This window comes from Microcebus murinus, chromosome 11, assembly GCF_040939455.1.
Source record: "Microcebus murinus isolate Inina chromosome 11, M.murinus_Inina_mat1.0, whole genome shotgun sequence".
Classification (NCBI taxonomy): domain Eukaryota; kingdom Metazoa; phylum Chordata; class Mammalia; order Primates; family Cheirogaleidae; genus Microcebus; species Microcebus murinus.
The window spans coordinates 20,424,628-20,444,550 of NC_134114.1; the positions used below are offsets into that span (position 1 = coordinate 20,424,628).

Genomic DNA, 19,923 nt, shown 5'->3' on the forward strand with positions numbered 1-19,923 from the left:
ACTGATTTTATCCCTTCTCATATGTTTAACTAAATTCCTTTACTGGCCTGATTTTGAAAGCCTGCTTAAAAATCTGAAATACAATTCTAAAAGCTACAATATAAAAATTCAAGCTCAAATTCATAATTAACTTATACTCATCTTACAAGACAGCTCAGATAATTATCTTATTAATGAGGACTTCTTTAATTCCACAGATGTATTTAAGCATTGGGCTGAGATGCGCTAATTGTATTCCTTCTGTTTGTTGTATTGTTTTTATTGTTGACATGTCTGTTAGGAAGTTAACTGTGAACTTTCCCATATATAGTATACTTTCTTATATCTTGTTAGTGTACTGGAATTCAAATTATTATACATTTGTCAATAAACTATTTCCTAATAAACAAATGTCGCAATTGATGAAACACATTTAAAACAAAACCAGAAAAACATCTGAGTTCCAAAATATAAATTTTCTGTTAAAAATTGGCCAAGTACCTATTTTTATATATAAGAAATGTAAGCATTAAATCAAGAAAATTCCTCCAAGACACACTTGAAATCAAATCAGGGAGAAATCAAAACAAGGTTTCTTTTACTTTAGGGAACTTACATGTTTGTCAATATTATTTATGTTTCATAGAAAATAAGAAATTGTTGGCTCAAAAATGTATTATTCATTTTTTCTCAATTTTATATCAAGATTTCACAAAGCAAACTCATTTACATTGAACTACACTTCAACATGGCCCTTAAGGCCCCAGTAACTATACTAAAGGCATGTTCAATGTTACTTTCATATTGGCCAGCACACTTTTCTCAGCTTTTCATAACTGATGGAAATATTTTTGCAAAGATGATTAAAGGCCTCTTCATTTAACCTCCACAAAATGAACTTTGGGTGATGAGCTATATTTAGGATCATCTTGAAGACATTTTTAAAACACTATTCAGTAAAAATGACACATATCTGTACATTCTTCTATTAAAGGATGAGCAAAAGATTAAGTCCAACTTTTACAAACTTTTAGGCATGAAGTATAAAAAAGGGTTCTTTATAAATTTAATATTAAATGAAGTAATTTATAAGTTCTCTACTTTTTATAAATAAAATAACAACCCTAACATTATTTTAAGGGTTACTTAGCTATACACATGTACTGACTCCCTCAAATGGATCTTGGAACCTGTTCTGAGTTTTTTCTCTTCTGCAAAGTCAAAATTATTTGATAATTTCCTAGATAGAGGTTATTAATCTTAGATTCGTGAATAGATTCAGAGAGGCTACGATAAGGAATGGAAAAAAGTGCAACCGTATTTTCACTAATTTGTAACTCGAATTTAGCATTCTTCCCATTATGAATATTGGTATAAACTATGGTGATAGTGACAATATTTATGACTATTAAACTAATAGAAATAACAGATATTTTATATTGCCTTACAGTTTGATAGATATCACAAACCATCTTTATATTTGTACTAGAACATGAAATGCATGATTTAATAAGCAAGCATATTTTGCTTTTTGTTTCTGGTTCAGTTTGTAGAAACATATATCCTTTCTGGCTTATATGTTTTATTCTAAATTTAAATTGTTATCTGCTTAAAAAGACCTGCCATGGGTTTTAATCTTCCATAGATATAAACTAAAAATGGAATTTCTTTGAAATATCTTAAGGTGCATCTAAAATAATAAATATTATTGTTCATGCTATATCATCTTCTACATAGAAAACTCTCTTAACTATAGAAATGTTGTAATTATGTCAAGCCATTACTATAAAGACTTGCAATAATAGCAAGAATGCTTTAGTGACTTTGATAACCAAACCTTCTAAGTTAGAACAAATTTTAACTAAAATATTAATAATAGAAAATCACTCTACATTCAGACAATGAATTGGGAAGAAGAGAAAAAAGAAATGTGTGCCATCTATATTACACAGGAAAAAATGTATTTTCAGAATAAAACACAAAACTTACTAGGATTTATGTGTAGAGAAAATTGTTATTGAATTTAGTTTGACAATATCTAAACTTATTTGGGAGGATGCTTTTGTTTCCTTAGGCATGTATTAATGTCTCTCTGTGTGTGTGTGTGTATTACATCAATATAGAACTTTTTAAAACTAAATTGCAATGTACATATTTACATGTTGTTATAAATTAGAAAAGTAGAACTGTCTGATCAAGTAAAACAGTATGAAATCTAACACTTAGCTAAAAGGGCAAGTCAAATTTTAATATCCATAAGTATACAAAAATATTTTATAGAAGAGTTGAACTCTTTAGTGGCAGCCGGTGGTGGGAATTGCTGAAGGTGATGGTAGTAGTGTGTATATTCTAAACCTCTCTGAGAAAATATTTTTTCTAAATAGTTGGATCATCTTAACTGAGACAAATGTGTTTCCCTCACTTTCATCAATCCCACTGAAGTCCTGCAAGGATATCTGGCCAAAGGGATTTCATCCAGATAGCTGAAAGGATTTGCAGTGAAAAGAAGCCAGCACATATGAGCATCGGAACATAAATTTGGCTAGCTCTCCTGCCCTAAGCATAAGCATTTTGGATGAATATTTGATGGAACCAATTTTTTTTGGAATATTGTACAGTGGAACAACTGTTTAATTGAATTAAATTGTTGTCCTGGTAGTGCATGCTCATATAAAACATTAGCTTTTGGAATCATGGCTTTAGTTAGAAATATTGAAGGGCTAGGTATGATATGACCACAGTGCCATACTGATATTTTGAAAAAGTGAATTTTAACTTTATAACTTGGTATATTACACCTATATATAATAAGTTCTATGGGGAAAAATGTTTCAGTTATTGTCACAACTTTCATGCATTTGCAAATTACACATCATATATATATATATATATATATATATATATATATAAAATGTAGTATAAGTTAGTAAAGTTATTTGCAAAGGTAAAGTCGTTTTTGGTTTTGAAAAGGAGAATTCTAAAGTAGAATGACCTGAGTTTAAATGCCAACGAGTGTGGTGCGCACCATCTGGAGGATGCACATGCTTGAAGCTCTGACTCATGTGGGGCAAGGGCAATATACATCACCTAAACATTTGCACCCCCGTGATATGCTGTAATAAGAAATTTAAAAAAAAAATTAAAAAAAAATAAATGCTAACTAAAACACTTTCTAAATGAATGACTTTGGGCAAGTTATTTAGCCTCATTGTAAAAGAAAAGCGTCTATCTTACAGAGTTAATATAAAGAAAGATTAAATCAGTTATTAAGTCAAATTTCTTTGGAACAGTGACCATGGTTAGTCAAAGACATAAAAGCTAATGCTATAAAATATATTTAGAAATATGTATATTGTACTTGTTATATCTTTGTGTTTTGTCTCTGGAAAACTAGCCCACACACCAAAACTCAAAAGTTTTTCTTTTCCCAATTGAAAGAACCACTTTTAATAAAAAGTGATAATATTTTCAATCTTTAGCTATAGAGAAGGGTGCTATTCAGTGCGCGAGCCCCGGGCAATGAGGGAGAGGATGTCGATAGAAGAGCATTCAGAGCGCAGAGCTTACTAAGCAGTATGAGGACACAGAGCAGAATGGCGATGAGAGCTCCCGTGCTCAGGCCAGCCGAGAGGATCAGGGCCTCTGCCGTGCAGGACTGCATGTTGCCTTGATTATCGCAGGCACACACACGGATAGTGAGCGTGCCAGTGCTGCTTTGAATCGGATAATCATTGTCAAAGATTAAAATCGGCAGTAGGTAGGTGCTCATTTTGTTGCGACTGTATCCATCTTTTCGAGTCATGATTCCTGCCGTATTATCTAGGGGGGGAAAAGGTTTTAAAAAAGTGACATTTTTTAAAAAATTATTTTGCATCTTAAGTTCTTATAACTTTTAGTTTTAGAAATGTTCTATACCTTTATTGTCTACGATGGTGAAGTTTGGATTGAGAGGAAATTCTGGCACTGGTTCAAAGAAGAATTTGTGACCTCGGGGAGGGTCATCCTTGTCCATGACACTGACAGTCTGAATCAGCTGAAACCGAAATGAATGAGTGAATGAATTCAAACCAAAAGCAACTCTCTTGTTTTTACAAGACATTTTAAAGCTGTGTGTGCTTTAAATGTATCAGTAAAAATTAAAGAAACAAAAAATTCCATTTTAGAAAATTATGCCATTTTTTTATGGTTTTGTCTTAGGTAACTTATTTAATTAAAATGAAAAAATCAAGTATTAGTTTACAGGGCATCTCAATTCATCATTATCTGATTCCTGTCCACCTTCAAGAAAAATTTGATCACTCTAATAGCTATACTCCTTTGGCTTTGTTCTAAGGCACTAGTCTGTTTTGTTATTAATTGTTTACCAATCTATCTCCACCAGAAATTAACTTCTTAAAAGAGAAGATCATGAAAGATGAATTTTTAAAAACAATAATGCTTAGCTCAACCACTCCTATACATTATGGATACTATTAATATAGTTTTGGAAAATTATAGTTTATCATGTACTATCAGAAAGAAAAATATTTTATGGGCACCATTACTGTAGTTATACTACATGTTTTATTCAAATTACTTGCTTTTCTTTCAATTAATCTATTTTCTAAGATAGATACACAAATAAATTCTTCTAAAGTTTTGTAAAATCAATGTTGAAGTTTCAAAATTAGAGCCCTGTTGGCTGAGCTCAGTATAAGTCAGAAGTGTGCCATAGTGGAAGATGGAACAGCAAATAACAGGTTGGGCAGAAAAAATTTCATTGAGCATTTTATAGTGGAAAATGCACTAAGCTACACATGGGAGTGTCTGCCATCTGTGTGATTTGAAATCAGTCATTTAATTATCCTTACTTTTAGCTTTCTCTTCTCCAAAAATAGTTGTACCACTTCCAAGTATTATAGTCCAACATTCTATGGTGAGTGATTACTGAATTTCATAGTAGCTTAATTTATCCATTGTTTTAGTTATTATGAACCTTCTATAATCATACTAACCTACATACTCATTGATCAATATTTTGTTTGCTTTTTTTTGATATTAGCTATACTTTCATTCATGTTATTGACAGTAACATGTAACCATAGGTTTCTTTATACAGTGGTTCTGATAGTGCATGACTATTAATACAAGCTTAATAAATTTTCTCTTTAGAAAATTGGAGCATAGCATAAGACAAATATATAACTTAATATTCTTGCTGAATCTCCTGATCTTGAATAGCAATAACAAATCAAATTTTTAGTAATATTTTAAATTATAACAAAATGCTCCTTTTATTGCATGTCTCTTGAGTTCTTGAAATGATTAGACAGGCCTTATATAAATATAGTTTAAGAAGGTATACAAAACAGTAGCTTAAAATACGTTTTATTTATAAGTGTGTTAATTTGTATGAGATAATAATAGTACATTTTAAAATAATTACAACTAGTTAATATCTATTGTAGTTTATCATCAAATATTAGCACATAAAATATCAATAATTCACGTAAATCAATACAAGATAAACATATTAACAGATAAGGGACTAAAGAATATCTATAGGCTATTTATTGCAGGTTGGCTTGTGTCTCCCCCAAAAAGATATTCACATCCTAAATCCTAGTACCTGTGAATGTGACTATATTTGAAAATAGGCTTTTTGCAGATGTAATCAAGTTAAAATGAGATCATTTTGGATTAGGGAGAGTTCTAATTCTATGACAAGAATCTTCATAAGAAGAGGCAAATTTGGACACAGAAACAGATACAAGAAGAATGTCATGCTATGATGGAAGCAGAGATTGGAGTAATTGTGGTCCATAATCCAAGGAATGCCAAGGATTGCCAGCAACCACATGAAGGTTGGAAGTAGCAATGAAGGATCCTCTTCTAGAACCTTCAGAGAGAATACAGACCTGCTGACACATTGACTTTAGACTTCTGGCCTGTAGAACTGTGAGGAAAACAAATCTGCATTTTAAGTTATATAGTTTGTGGTAATTTGTCATGGCAGTCCCAGGAAACTAATAACAACTATGAATATATAAAGGAAAAAAGCCCACTCATATGAAAAAACTGTTCAACTTCAATAGGTGTGAAGGAATTCACACTAAAGCTATTATGAGATATTTACATATTGGCAGACATTTAAAATCTAGAGCCAACCAAGTAAATAGACAATCATACATATTTAGTGGGAATGTCTCTTAAATATGGTATGTTTGAAGAATTATTTAGCAGTATCTATTAGTATTTATAGATAACATTTAATTATTTCTACTTTAAGGATTATATCAAAGGAAATAACATAATGTACTATAATGCTCATTGTAGTGTTGCCTGCTAGATAAACATTTTGTTGATAAACCAAATGTTCATTAATAGGTGAGTAATTGAATAAGTTAATTAATGTGTAGCTATGCTATGAAAATTAAGTGTCAAATTAAGAATAATCACTTACTGAACTGAGAATATGCCATTAACCTGTTGAAAAGTGAAAAAGAAAAACAATTTTTTACTCCAAATAACCATGTAATTATTCCATGTTGCTAAAAAGAAAATAAAAACTTAAGTCGTATTTTTGTGTATGTAGGTGGAATGTGACATGTATCTCTGTTTTAGTCGGCTGGGCTGCCAGAACAAAATCCCACAGACTAGTGGCTTAAACAACAGAAATGCATTTCCCACAGTTCTGGAGGCTGGAAGGTCTAGATCAAGGTGCCAGCATGATCAGCTATCTGTGAAGGCTCTCTTTCTGGCTTGCAAATTGCAGCCTTCCCTCTGAGTGCCCTCATATGGCATTTCCTCAGTTCATGAACTCAGGGGGGAGAGAGAGATAGAGAGACAGAGAAAGACAGAGAGAGACAGAGACAGAGAGACAGAGACAGAGAGAGAGGCAGAGAGAGACAGAGAGAGGGAGACATACACACAGACAGAAACAGAGAGAGAAAGTGCATGAGCTCTTGGGTATGTCTTCTCAGAACATTAATCCATCTGATTAGGCTCTTTCCCCCTTATGGTTTCACTTAACCTTAATAATTACTTCCTTAGGAGACCCCATCTCCAAATATAATCACAGTTAGGGGTAGATCTTCCATGTAGGGGAGATACAAACATTCAGTCCCTAGTCTCTACTGGAATAGAAGACAGACTGTATTTCACTCTATTTTCTACAATTAAAAAGACATAATGGAGTTATAGATGACACAAACATTCAGTTCCTAGTCTCTACTGGAATAGAAGACAGACTGTATTTCACTCTATTTTCTACAATTAAAAAGACATGATGGAGTTATAGATGATTCTTAACATCTGCCTACTTTTTCCTTAAATAAATATTTATATAACTGGTTAAATTACTTTCAGTAAAATTTGTGCAGTTACTGTTGTTGGAAAACATATTTTTGTCAAAAATGAACATATTTTGTATTTGTTTAAAATTAATGTGTATACATCTGAAAAATTACTTTGTAAAGAGATGTGCTAACTTTTGGAAACATTTTAAAAAATTTCAATGACATGAAAATTTATAAATCACAAAGAAAATATCACTTATATCAAACCAAACTTTCCTAAGTTATTAAAAGTAGCAAAATGTAATTGAGAAAAAACTTATTATTTTCTATATAATAACATAAAACAATTTAATTTTCATGCTTCATGTTTTATTTAATAAGTATTTCCATTCTACTAGTGACTATACCTCGGCATCAGCATAATTATGAATCTAGGTAAGAGCTTTTTACCTATGTGATGTTCATTATATACTTGGTACCTAAATTAAAGCAGGTAATTTTCACTATTATATCAATTTTAAAATAATCTTTATAAGATCATTGTGAGTTTTTTGGTAGGAGGAAATGAATAGGTGACAAGGAGTATTGAAAATAGTTTGCACAAGAAAGTATGCAAATAAAGTGATGCAATGTAATTTGTCTTTGTAAAGAGAAATTAAAAATAAAAAATATAAACATAATAATTTTATTTACCTGCCCAGGTTTTGCATTTTCACAAACAAATGTTTCATAGTACATGGCAAATTCCGGAGCATGGTCATTTATATCTAGAATTCTGATGAAGACAGAAATATGGCTACTTTGTTTTGGGTTATCTGCAACGAGAACATGTGTAAGATTTTAGTCTCATTTACAGAGAAGCAGTGAAACCATTCGCTCCATTTGTAGCTCAGCAACACATCATTTTTGCACTGTTCATTTTCTCAGTTGGATTGCTGATGAATATCTCAGCTCTCTTACATGGTCTAATGAAAAGCACAATAAAATTGAGGAAAATATGATTGAGAATGAAGTATTATTTGTACTAGATAATTTTCTTAGACTTTTATGAGGTTAAATTGTATTTCTATCATATAGTAAGGTGTCAAAGAAAATCATGTTTAAAATTAATAATGATTTGATAATACTTGACATGATTTAAAAATGTTTTGACATTTTAAATCATTTCTCTAAGATCTTGCTAATGGAACATCATTCCACTCAAGGAAGAGTCTACTTCATGTTAGTATTTTACCTCTTTGGTGAAAGATAGTGTGTTCACATGGATGTAATTCCAACTTACTTATTTCTGTGGCTGTTACGGTGATGTTGTGCCACGGGGACGATTCCCGGTCGAGGGGCTTCAAAGTGAAAATGGAGCCATTTTCTGAGTTGATACTGAAAATACGGTCCATGTCAGTATGCCGATCAACCGAGTATCTGGCAGAAAAGAGACTCATAATCTAGGCATTGTTTTAAGATTATTAATTCGTCTACTCTTTCTTTAAATTATAGACAATTTCCGCAACGATAAGACAAAGATTTGAAATTTAAAATGCTGATACCTGTCTTGAATTTTTATTAATATTTCATAGAACTGATATTTAAGCAATTTGATATATCTGGCTGTTTCCATTATTATTCTATGATTTGTGTACTCTGGAGTCATTATTTATACTACTGGATCCTGTGGCAGGTTTTAAGTGAGTTTTTAAATGACATGTGGTTCGTTTATCCTTGCATAGGCCTATTGCAGTGCTTGAGACATATTAAACTGTCATCTTTGTTTGACAGCATCAATAGCAATGAATAAATTGAAAATATGTTTAAAAAAACGAACAGCATTACTGTGTCCACAGAGACAGTTAGGAGCGTGAGTGAATATAGAGGAAATAATTGAAAAATGTATTGATTGCACTTGATCAGCCTTCTATTCAAGAAATGTGTCAGCTGAGTCAAGGTGTTCCTACAATTTATCCCTCCAACATATTCCTAAATAAAAATGAAATGCCATATTCTCACATATGTCTGTGACTTTCTCATCAGAGTTGGAAAAGGAAGATGTCACCATAAGATAAGTAGCTTTGTATCACTCTGTGTTTGGCAAATGTCTTTTCTCCCATAGATGCCCATACCCCAGCCCCCAGAACCTGTGATTATGTTACTTTACATGGCAAAATAACTTTGCAGATTTTATTAAGAAAGCGTTATATCAAAATGATAGCTGCACTAGTATGTTTATCACAGCACTATTCACAATAGCAAAGATATGAGATCAACCTAACCGTTCATCATGGATAAAGAAAATGTGGTATACATACATACCATGGAATACTACTCAACCATAAAAATAATGAATCATGTCTCTTGCAGCAATATGGATGGAAAACTGGAGGCCATTATCTTAAGTGAAATAATGTGGAAACACGAAGTCAAATACTGCATTTTCAATTATAAATGGGAGCTAAATGCTATGTACACAAGGTCATATAGAGGGAAATAATAGACCTTAGAGACTCAGAAGGGTGGAAGGGTAAAAGTACAGATGTGGGATATGAGATGAAAAAATGGGTACCATGTGCACAACTGTGGTGATAGTTACACTAAAAGCCCAAGTTTGATCACTACACACTATATCCATGCAACAAAATTGCATTTATATCCCCTAAATCTATAAAAATAAAATAATAATGAAAAAAAACACATTGAGATAGGGCATTATTCTTGATATCCAGAGGTGCTTAATTTAATTACATGAGCCCTTACAAGTGAGATGGGAAGGTAGAAAAGTGGTTTAGAGCGATGAGATAAAAGAAAAAAAAAGAAGGATTTGAAGTGTGAGAAAGACTTGATCCATAGTTGCTGGCCCTAAAGATGGAGAAAAGGAGGTGCAAGCCAAGGAATGTAGGCAACCTCTAGAAACCAAAAACAATCCTTAAGCTGACAGCTAACAAAAAAACAAAAACAACAACAAACAAACAAACAATAGAAACAGGGACCTTGTCTCTACAATTGCAAGGAATAGAAATATGCTCACAATCTGAATAAGCAAAGAAACCATTCTCATCTAGAGTCCACAGAAAGGAATATGGCCCTGCCATACCAACACCTTGACTTTAGCCCAGTGAGACTCATACCAAACTTCTAACTTACAGAATTGCAAAATAACAAATTTGAGTTGCTTTAAGTCACTGCATTTATGGCACTTTTTATTCCACAATAGAAGCTAAAACATGCTCAAAAGAAAAAGTTTGGAGGTTAGCTTATATGAAAATCCTTTAGTTACATTAGATTATGTTATGCTGTACTAATTAATATTTTTACATATTCCTGAGATTTCTGTTGCTGATTCTTTTTTTTTTTTTTTTTTTTTTTTTTTTGAGACAGAATCTCACTCTGTTGCCCAGGCTAGAGTGCCGAGACGTCAGCCTAGCTCACAGCAACCTCAAACTTCTAGGCTCAAGTGATCCTCCTGCCTCAGCCTCCCTAGTAGCTGGGACTACAGGCATGCACCACCATGTCCGGCTAATTTGTTCTATGTTTTTAGTTGGCCAATTAATTTCTTTCTATTTTTAGTAGAGACGGGGTCTCGCTCTTGCTCAGACTGGTCTCAAACTCCTGACCACGCGCATTCCTCCCGCCTCGGCCTCCCAGAGTGCTAGGATTACAGGCATGAACCACCACACCTGGCCATGTTGCTGATTCTTTAACTGACTCATACAGGAAAGTGAGCACTTCCTAAACATTGACATTGAGATAAATCACATGTGATCTCTTTAAAGATAGAATTTAATTCAATAGGTCTGGTATGGGAACTGGGATTCTGCATTTTGAAAAAACTCTTAACTAAATCCTGTATTGCAGGCCCATAGACCAAGTTTTATGGAATAAAGTGGTTAGAATAAGGACAGAAAAAAGAATAACAGTGAAAGACAACTAATAGACTGATCTGCATCTGGTATAATTCACATTTTTCTAGGTGTCTTATTAAAGGCACTTAGCAAATGAACTTTATTTTGAACTGCTGGTGAATTGGAAAATTACAGCTTCCATTATAAATCTATGACATATTCACTATTTGGCATTCACTTTGAAAAATATAAATAATAGATATTTAGGTTTCTAAACATTGTTAAGCATTAGCAATTTTTAAATTTTTAGATGAAAATACATTAATCTAAATTTTATGTTTTTTGGGTTGTTTTAATAATGAGTATATGATTTGGTCTATTGTTAAAAGAATTATGCTTAATTGAAGAGATCTATTAAGAAAAGTCAGATATTGAAAGTAATTTTAACAATTTCATATAGTACATTAAGGTGGTTCCCTAATTTTTTTCTGCTAAATTTTATAAAATAACTATTTAAAAGACACAGATATTGCTTCAAAGAGATTATTTGAGCCTGTGGGAAAAAAATGTATTGGATTTCATCTCAAAGGTGGAAAGACTAACAAATATTATATATATATAATTGGTTTCAGGATCTTTTCTGTACCTCACTCCTGATGCATGGAACCAACTCAGTCATTTTCTTATTGTCCTTTGGCTCAGTAGGGCAATAGAACTACAAGAAAAATGGTAGTATTCTCTTACCTTTTCAATAATTGCTATTGAAATTTTCTTCCATGGTGCTATAAAAAGCATTTATTTGGAAGATTGAAAAAAAACTTATTTGGCAAATGATCACTGTCCAAGAGTAGCTATACTAGCTATACTATACTAGGTGGGAATATCCTAAGGCAATAAAGGATAATTAGGAATCTAGATGTAAAAATAAACATATACAATTTATAATAACATATTTATATCTCCTAGAAGCAAATTGCTATAAAAGTAAGAGAAAAGCAAAGTAAGACATTGGAAATTTGTTTTAAGTTTTATTTTCCTTAAATACACCAAATTCTGTTTATGAATTAAAAAAAAAAAAAACTTGAACACAAAGAAAGCAAAGTGAAAGAACACAACTGCATCTATGTGCTGAATGGAATTCAATTCACTATATTCACCTGTAAATATATTTCTTCATTGTTGGAAAGGTCAATAGTTAACCATTATATGCTTACGTCTGAATAGACTGGATTTTTTCCTACTGTTTGCATTGAAGATCAAAAAGGAAAATAAAACTTTCTTTTGTGCTCATTGCTACTTGCCCTAGATTTTAGCCTGGGGATTTCTATGATTGAAGAATAGCTAACAATTCCCATATTATAAGTCAAGCTTTGACCCTCTTGTAGCTTATTTAGGATCAAATAGATCTGAGTTTCTCACTGCCCTATTCTTAAGTACAATCTTGAAAGGCACTGTTTTTCATGTTAAGAATTCATGAAGGAGAATCACTTTGATGATTTAGAAATAGCTCACTTTAACATTAACATTGCAAACTTCCATGTCTATATACAGAAATTTTTTCTCAGTGCAAAAGATGTCTCACAATTTATCAAAGCACAGAGATAATTTTCTTTTGTTTTTAGCAGCCAAAGTCCTATTTTCCACACAGAATAGGAATATTCTGATTTACCTATTAATAATAAATACATTGGATTATAGCAAATTACCAGAAAGAGCCTGACAAACACTAAACACAGAACCAAAATATCTCTATGTCCCAGTAGATGACCTGTTATAATAACAATATTTTATTGATCTCCCTACATTGAATTTTGAACAATAAGTTTAAAAATACCACTGGCATAATTTTGTGTATGTGTGTGTAAATACCTTCTGTAGAGACAGGATCCAATCATATAGGCAGCAAATAACGTGAAAAAGAGCACAAGAGAACTGAGCTTGATTTTTTTTTTCATTTTTATGTTCTACTATTAAAAATCAAGCACATATAAGATGTCTGTATTTTTATAGCACAAATAAATCTAAACTAAATAACACACTAGAACAAGTGAGTAATACATAGAAATATGTTAACATAGCATTCCTTTTCCTTTACTGGATTCTAGGTACTTCTTCTGCTAAGTCAATCTAATTAGAACATGCATTTGCTGTTTTCTTTCCAGGTACTGCTTTTCAAAAACTGTGCTTTCCACAGCTGTGAACTATCATACCTTCGTTCCCCCGCAAAAAGTGAATGTTGTCTACATAATGAAATTATTTATAATTTCATTTGAAAACATAGGTGAAATCTTTTTTGTAGAGATTAGTGATAGTATTATAAGGTTATTATTATTTTACTTTCTGCAATAAAATCAAGAAAATATTAGGGAAACACTGCTGTATTTAAAAGCACTTTTGCATTTATTCCAGTTTATGTTGGAATCATGTACATATAATTGAGGCATATCTAAATCCCTGTCCAAAAAATTTGTTTCATTACTTTTCAATTTGACAGAGTAGAAGGGATTTCTTTTAAAAATCATTGAACTTCAAATACGTTAAGCATAAAATAGGTGTGAAATGAGGCAACATATTCTTTCAGAACTTGTAAAGCTATAATCAACCCTATAACTTTGGAGATCCATGATTACTAACGAGGTGAAGCAGGGAGCTGACAACAGCTGCTAATTGTAACCATAATTTCATGTTGCAAGTGGCAGATGTATTTCAGAAAATAGGTTTGATGAACAGATTTACTGATGGAAGAGAATTAGTTCCCAATCTTTCTCTGGAAAAATGTTTATCCATGATGCTTATCACAGCGTATTTCTGCTCTGAGGATCAGTCATCCTTCTAGATTTGATCAGAGTAAACAAAAGAGTCCCATGTTACAATACTGCATCATTGTCAAATTACTGCTGGTTATTCTTCACACTATAACTGGGTATTTAAAGCTTTTTTATTTGCATACCTTTTATATGTTAACAGGCATCAATCTATATGCTATGTTGTCAGGTATGGCCTTAGAAGTTGATAGCATTGGTGGTAAAATTTGAAGAATATAATTTGAGATTAATTTGTTCTGTCAATATTTTTCTTCTCCTTATTATAATTCTTGAGATATTACAGGTGAAACTATAACTTATTGTTTTTAATTCCCCCAAGACTTGAGTACCCTATACAAAGCAAATATTACTGGGAGAGTTTTGAACTGAAAGTTTTTTCAGCCACTTCTATACACTGTGAAGCTAGGTTATAAATTTGACTAGCAGTCTTTGATCCAGAAATTTTACTTTTTGAAATTGTATCCTCAGGAAATTATCAGATACAGAGGAAAAATATATATATATACACGCATACACATATATATTTAAATTGTACATATATCTGTAAACCATCTAAATTTCATCAGTGGTGAATTATTTGCAATTCAGTGGTCCTAACCTTTTTGGCACCAGGGACTGTTTTCATGGAAGACAACTTTTTCACAGAGTGGGGAGGGTGGGGATAGTTTCTGGATGATTTGAGTACATTACGCTTACCTTGCACTTTATTTCTATTATTATTACGTTGCAATATATAATGAAATAATTACACAACTCACCATAGGTTGGGGACCCCTGACATAATACTGTGTCATTTATACAACAGAAATTTAAGAGATTTAGTGACATTAGAAAATATAATTAATAAAAGTATATAGACCTATATATATATATTATATGAACCCTCCAATATATAAAAATGAGATAGTTGATTGATAAATTGGTTGAAAGATGGAATATTTGATGGGAGTATAATAAAATGACAGTGGAATATTTATTGTACAGAGAATCATATTTGTCTTATTTGCTTCACAATTTTCCGTGATCAACAGAATTATGAAAATGTGGACTCTAAAATAAATCACAAGCAGGAACATGTTTGAAAATATTTTTCCTTTAACTACATCTTTTGGCAAAGATGTAATACAGGGTTGGATTTACTATATTACCCTAAACACAAAAAAAAAGAAAGAAAGAAAGAAGAAAGAGAAAGAAAGAAAGAAAGAAAGAAAGAAAGAAAGAAAGAAAGAAAGAAAGAAAGAAAGAAAGAAAGAAAGAAAGAAAGAAAAAGAAAGAAAGAAAGAAAGAAACAGACAAAATACACGAAGCAATGATTTTTAAAGTACTGCACATAAGGAAACAAAGACAGTATCCTGGAGAGAAGGGGAAACAATGAGATAAACTTTAAAACTTTTCTAGGATCCTGTCTGTGGGGGCTTTCCACAATGTGGGAAGTGGGAACACAGATGGAGTGTGCCAGTCTCCCTAAGCTGAGGAGATAGTACTGACTGTCCAAGGAGACCAACATGGCTAGATTTTGCAGGGAAGTAATGCAGAGAAGAGAGTTTCCCAGAGAGGAAACTACTAAAATCTGAAGAGGATCTCATGCAACTCTTAAACTGAGTATGTAGCAGAATATGAATAGGAAAAGATAACTAGAAATCACAAAGGTAACCAATCACAAAGATTAGAGAGAGCAAAACTATGAACTGGAAATAGTTGTAGAATATTTTGAAATTCAAAATAATTCTAGTCTTCATCAGATAGAATAGAAAAACCTCATAATTTGGAGGACTTTTGGTAGACCACTCAGCAAGTTCTTGTTTGATTAATAGAATAAAATTAGTCATTGACTAAGATCTATTAATAAAGCAAAAAAAAAATCTAAAAGAATTAAGCTATTTTCAGTACCATAACCACACATCAGAGCAAAGCTCAATGAATAGCCTGATTACTTTGATTTGGTTATTACACATTGTATGCCTGTATCAAAACATCACATATGATCCATAAATATATACAACTATTAGATACCCATAATAATTAGCAATTTATAAAATTAAAAATGAGAATAATTTAAAAAAATAAAATCTATGCTGGGCATGGTGGCTCACACCTATAATCTTAGCACTTTGGGAGGCTGAAGTGGAAGGATTGCTTGAGCCCAAGGGTTCAAGACCAGCCTGGGAATAACAAGACCCCATTTCTATAAAAAATAGGAAAATTAACTGGGCATGGTAGCACATGCCTGTAGTTCCAGCTACTTGGGAGGCTGACATAGGAGGATCGCTTGAGCCCAGGAGTTCAAGGCCGCAGTGAGCTATGATTGCACCACTACACTCTACCCTGAACAACACAGTGAGACCCTGTCTATAAATAAATAAATAATCTAAAATCAGTAAAAAAAAAAAAAAGCTCAAGAATATTCATAAAAATGAAAAGCTATTTAGCTTTAAAAATGGTAAAAGTCATAATGTCTATAATCTAATAAAAAATTAGAGGCATGCAACTAAGCAGGAAAATGTGAATGTAAAGAAAAATTTATTAATTGAAAATAATCCATAAATGACACATATACTATAATTAGCTGACAATGATATTGAATAAGTTAATTTAATTATATGCCATATGTTTAATAAGACAGAGCAAAGAATAAGTGTGTTAGAGAAACACATGTTTAATCCATAGATAGATAGATAGATATAGTCTTAATAGAACCTCTAATAAAGAAGTTATAAAGTTTAAGATGGAAAAATACTCTGGATGAAATTAAAGCAGATTTGATATTACAGAAAAAAAAAAATAAAGAGCTTGCAGGTAAAAAAGAAAGTGATCAATTCAAAATGCTAAAGAGAAAAAGGATGGAAAAAAAATAAACAGAGCACCAGTAAACAGTTTTACACTTATAAGGTACCAAATATAATAATACTTAAATTTCCTGAAGAAGCAGAGGGTAGAGAAAAACATATTGTAGAGACAGCAATCAACAATTTTCTGTGTTTGAGAAAAGATATAAACTCATATATCCAAGAAGCTCAATGAACTCCAAAAACAAATGAAGTATGCTATATATAGCAAGGCACATCATAATCACATTGCTTAAAACTAGTGACAAAATTAAAAGCATTCTAAAGAACAAATGATATGTTACACACAGAGAAAAAAATAAGTACAGGGAAAAATCTTTCCTGCACTGATAAAAAAAAAGAAAAAGTGATAACAAATAATTCAAAAAATGAAAAGAAATGAAACAAAACATAAAGTATTAATCCAAAGAATGTAGAAAATAAGATAAAATTATGGGAAGATGGGAAAATCTGGAACAAATAGCATGATGATTAAGTTAACAGTATCAATAATCACATTAAATATAAATGATCTAAACATTTCAATGAAAAGCCACAGAATGTTAAGTTATAAGGCAAGACACAACCATATGTCTCCTGTATTAATCTTAACTTAAATATAAACAGTTATTAAAAAACAATATAGTATATATATTAGTATCAGACCATTGTGGAACACATCTAAAGCGGTACTTAGAAATTTACATCACTATAATGTACCTACTAGGAAAAATAATTTGTCTCCAATAAATGACCTTAGCTTGCAACTTAAGGAAACAGAAACAGAAAACAAACAAACAAACAAATAAATGAAACCCAATATAACCAAAAACAAATTAATGAAAGTAAGAGGAAAAAAATGATGACATAAAGAAAACTACTTTTAAAATATCAATGAAATGAAAATTTAGTTTTTCTGGAAAGAATAGCTTGAAAAAATTTAGTCACACTTAGCAGAAAAAAAGAAAGATAAATGTTAACAATATTAGAGAGATCTGCCATCATTACAGATATCAAGAGGATAATGTAAAAATATTTTGAACAACTTTATGTTAATAAATTTGACAACTTAGATAAGAGTTACAAATTGCCTGAAAGATAAAGAAATATAAAAACAAAACTCAGCTCATGAAAAAAGAATTAGATAACATGAAGAATCTTATAACTTTTACTAGAGAAATAAATGAAATTCATAGTTATAACATATGAAATAGAAAATTCTAGTTTCAAATATCTTACTTCTATATCCTACCAAATATTTGAGGAAAAATGCCAATTATATGCAAGCTGAACTAGAAAATTAAAGAGGATGTTATACAACCTACTGTATTCTATGAAGCAATATTTTCATGATATCAAATTTAGACAAAGATATTACATGCAAATGAAACTATAGAATATTCCTTATAAACATATATGCAAAAGTGGCTAAGTGTCATTTATCCCAAAAATGCAAGACTTGCTTAATATTTAGAAAATCAATCAAAACAATTTAAAATTTATCACACTATATATTGTCATTTCAGCAGACACTTTTAAAAAAATACCATTTGACAAAAATCCAAATTTTATTCTTGATAATAATGGTCAAAACACAGGATTAGTAGAAAAGTCTTCAATTTTACAAAATATAGAAATGTTTTTTTTTAAAAAAACTTACAAATGCATCATACTGTATGTTAAAAGACTAAATATGCATTATCTTGATTGTGATTTTTAACAAAGCTATCAATAAGCCAAAGTTTATCAACTCATACACCTTAACTTTGTACAGTTTGCGAATTATATTTGTAAATTATATTTCAATAAAGCTATTAAAAAAGAATAGAAAAAAAGCCATAGTTTCCTAAGATAAAATGTCTAGAGTGTTAGTTTATGAAATTCCAATTTGTTGGAATTGGAAAAAGATTAGTCCAAAATCTAAGGAACAAAAGCTATGTTTTGTCTCTTGCTTAAATTTGTACTTGATGGCTCTGCTTAGTAACACTGGGATCAGCTGAATTAGTCTACGAGTGAGGAACATTGTGTTAATTTTCTCTATCTTATATCCAAGTGACGAAGAAATCAGAATTTTTGCTAACACTGGATTTGTATTCAAACAGACAATAGTTTCAACCCCAGTCTGCAAATTATTTGTGCCATGTCCTTGGAAAAGTTACTTAAACTCTTTTCATCTCAGAAAATGGGGGTGAACATAATTGTACCTGCTTATACATTGTTGTGAGGCTTAAAGAAGCTAATAAATATAATGCTCTTTAAGCAGTTTCTTGTTCAAAGTAAGAGCTCAGTAAATGACAACTATTATTTTATGGAAGAAAGAATGGAGAAAATGTTTAAGACAGTAAATGTCATAAAACTGATGCCACAATTTGACTACAGTGCATATATTTTGTTGCTTATTGCAGGACTTAATGATAAGATGAAAACATTTGTGCAGAAAGGAGTGTTAAAGAACTGACAAAACTTGATGAGACCCCTGAACTTAATAAATGTACAAATACCCTTGGTAACGTGTTAGAGTCATCGTGCCTCTTGCAAGGTAACCAACATTTATTGAATTCCTAATATGCTAGATGAATGAGGAAAGGATACAAGGATATTATTAAGATGTTTTCTCTTTCAGAATCAGAAATGTTCAATGGTCCAGCAATAACAGGTTTTCATCTGAAAGAGCTGATACACTGCCATTGTCTACAACTTTCTAATAGTGTGTGATTATCATTGAAAAAAGTTACAATCACTCACTTTTCACGGTCACACATCTTATAGGAACTCTAACATAAACATTGGGAGAAAAAAACACTAAGGAGAAATGAAGACACAACCAACATTGAGGACACTTGAAATCCAACAAAACCTTGTAAAGAAAAGACACTGAGAATGTGTAGCTTACTGGTATGAGTAACTCCTTACCCTTTAACAAATAGATGGGTATTTATTTACACCTCAGTATTGGAATAAACATTAACATAACATTCTTTACATCTTTTTTTCCCCCTATAAATCCACATATAAGAGACACCATAACCTTCCAGTCACATGCCATTTCAATAAAATACAAATCTACATTGTTTTGGATATGAACATGTTAGCATATACACGTCATCATTGGGAAACCAGATTACTATTTCATTTTATCTCAAGAGTTTTGCTTTAAACAATATGGACATTTAAAATTCAACATTTA

At 31.4% G+C, this 19,923-nt stretch overlaps 1 protein-coding gene across 1 annotated transcript in view; it reads right to left on the minus strand.

Moving 5' to 3' along the window:
* CDH9 (cadherin 9) overlaps positions 1-19,923 on the minus strand; it is a 122,852-nt gene that overhangs the window by 1,461 nt on the left and 101,468 nt on the right. The window contains exons 8-11 of the mRNA XM_012765178.3: positions 8,539-8,675; positions 7,950-8,071; positions 3,895-4,012; positions 3,547-3,798 (exon numbers count right to left, since the gene is read on the minus strand). Of these exons, the coding sequence (XP_012620632.2) occupies positions 3,547-3,798; positions 3,895-4,012; positions 7,950-8,071; positions 8,539-8,675 (629 nt within the window). The remainder of the gene's footprint in view (positions 1-3,546; positions 3,799-3,894; positions 4,013-7,949; positions 8,072-8,538; positions 8,676-19,923) is intronic.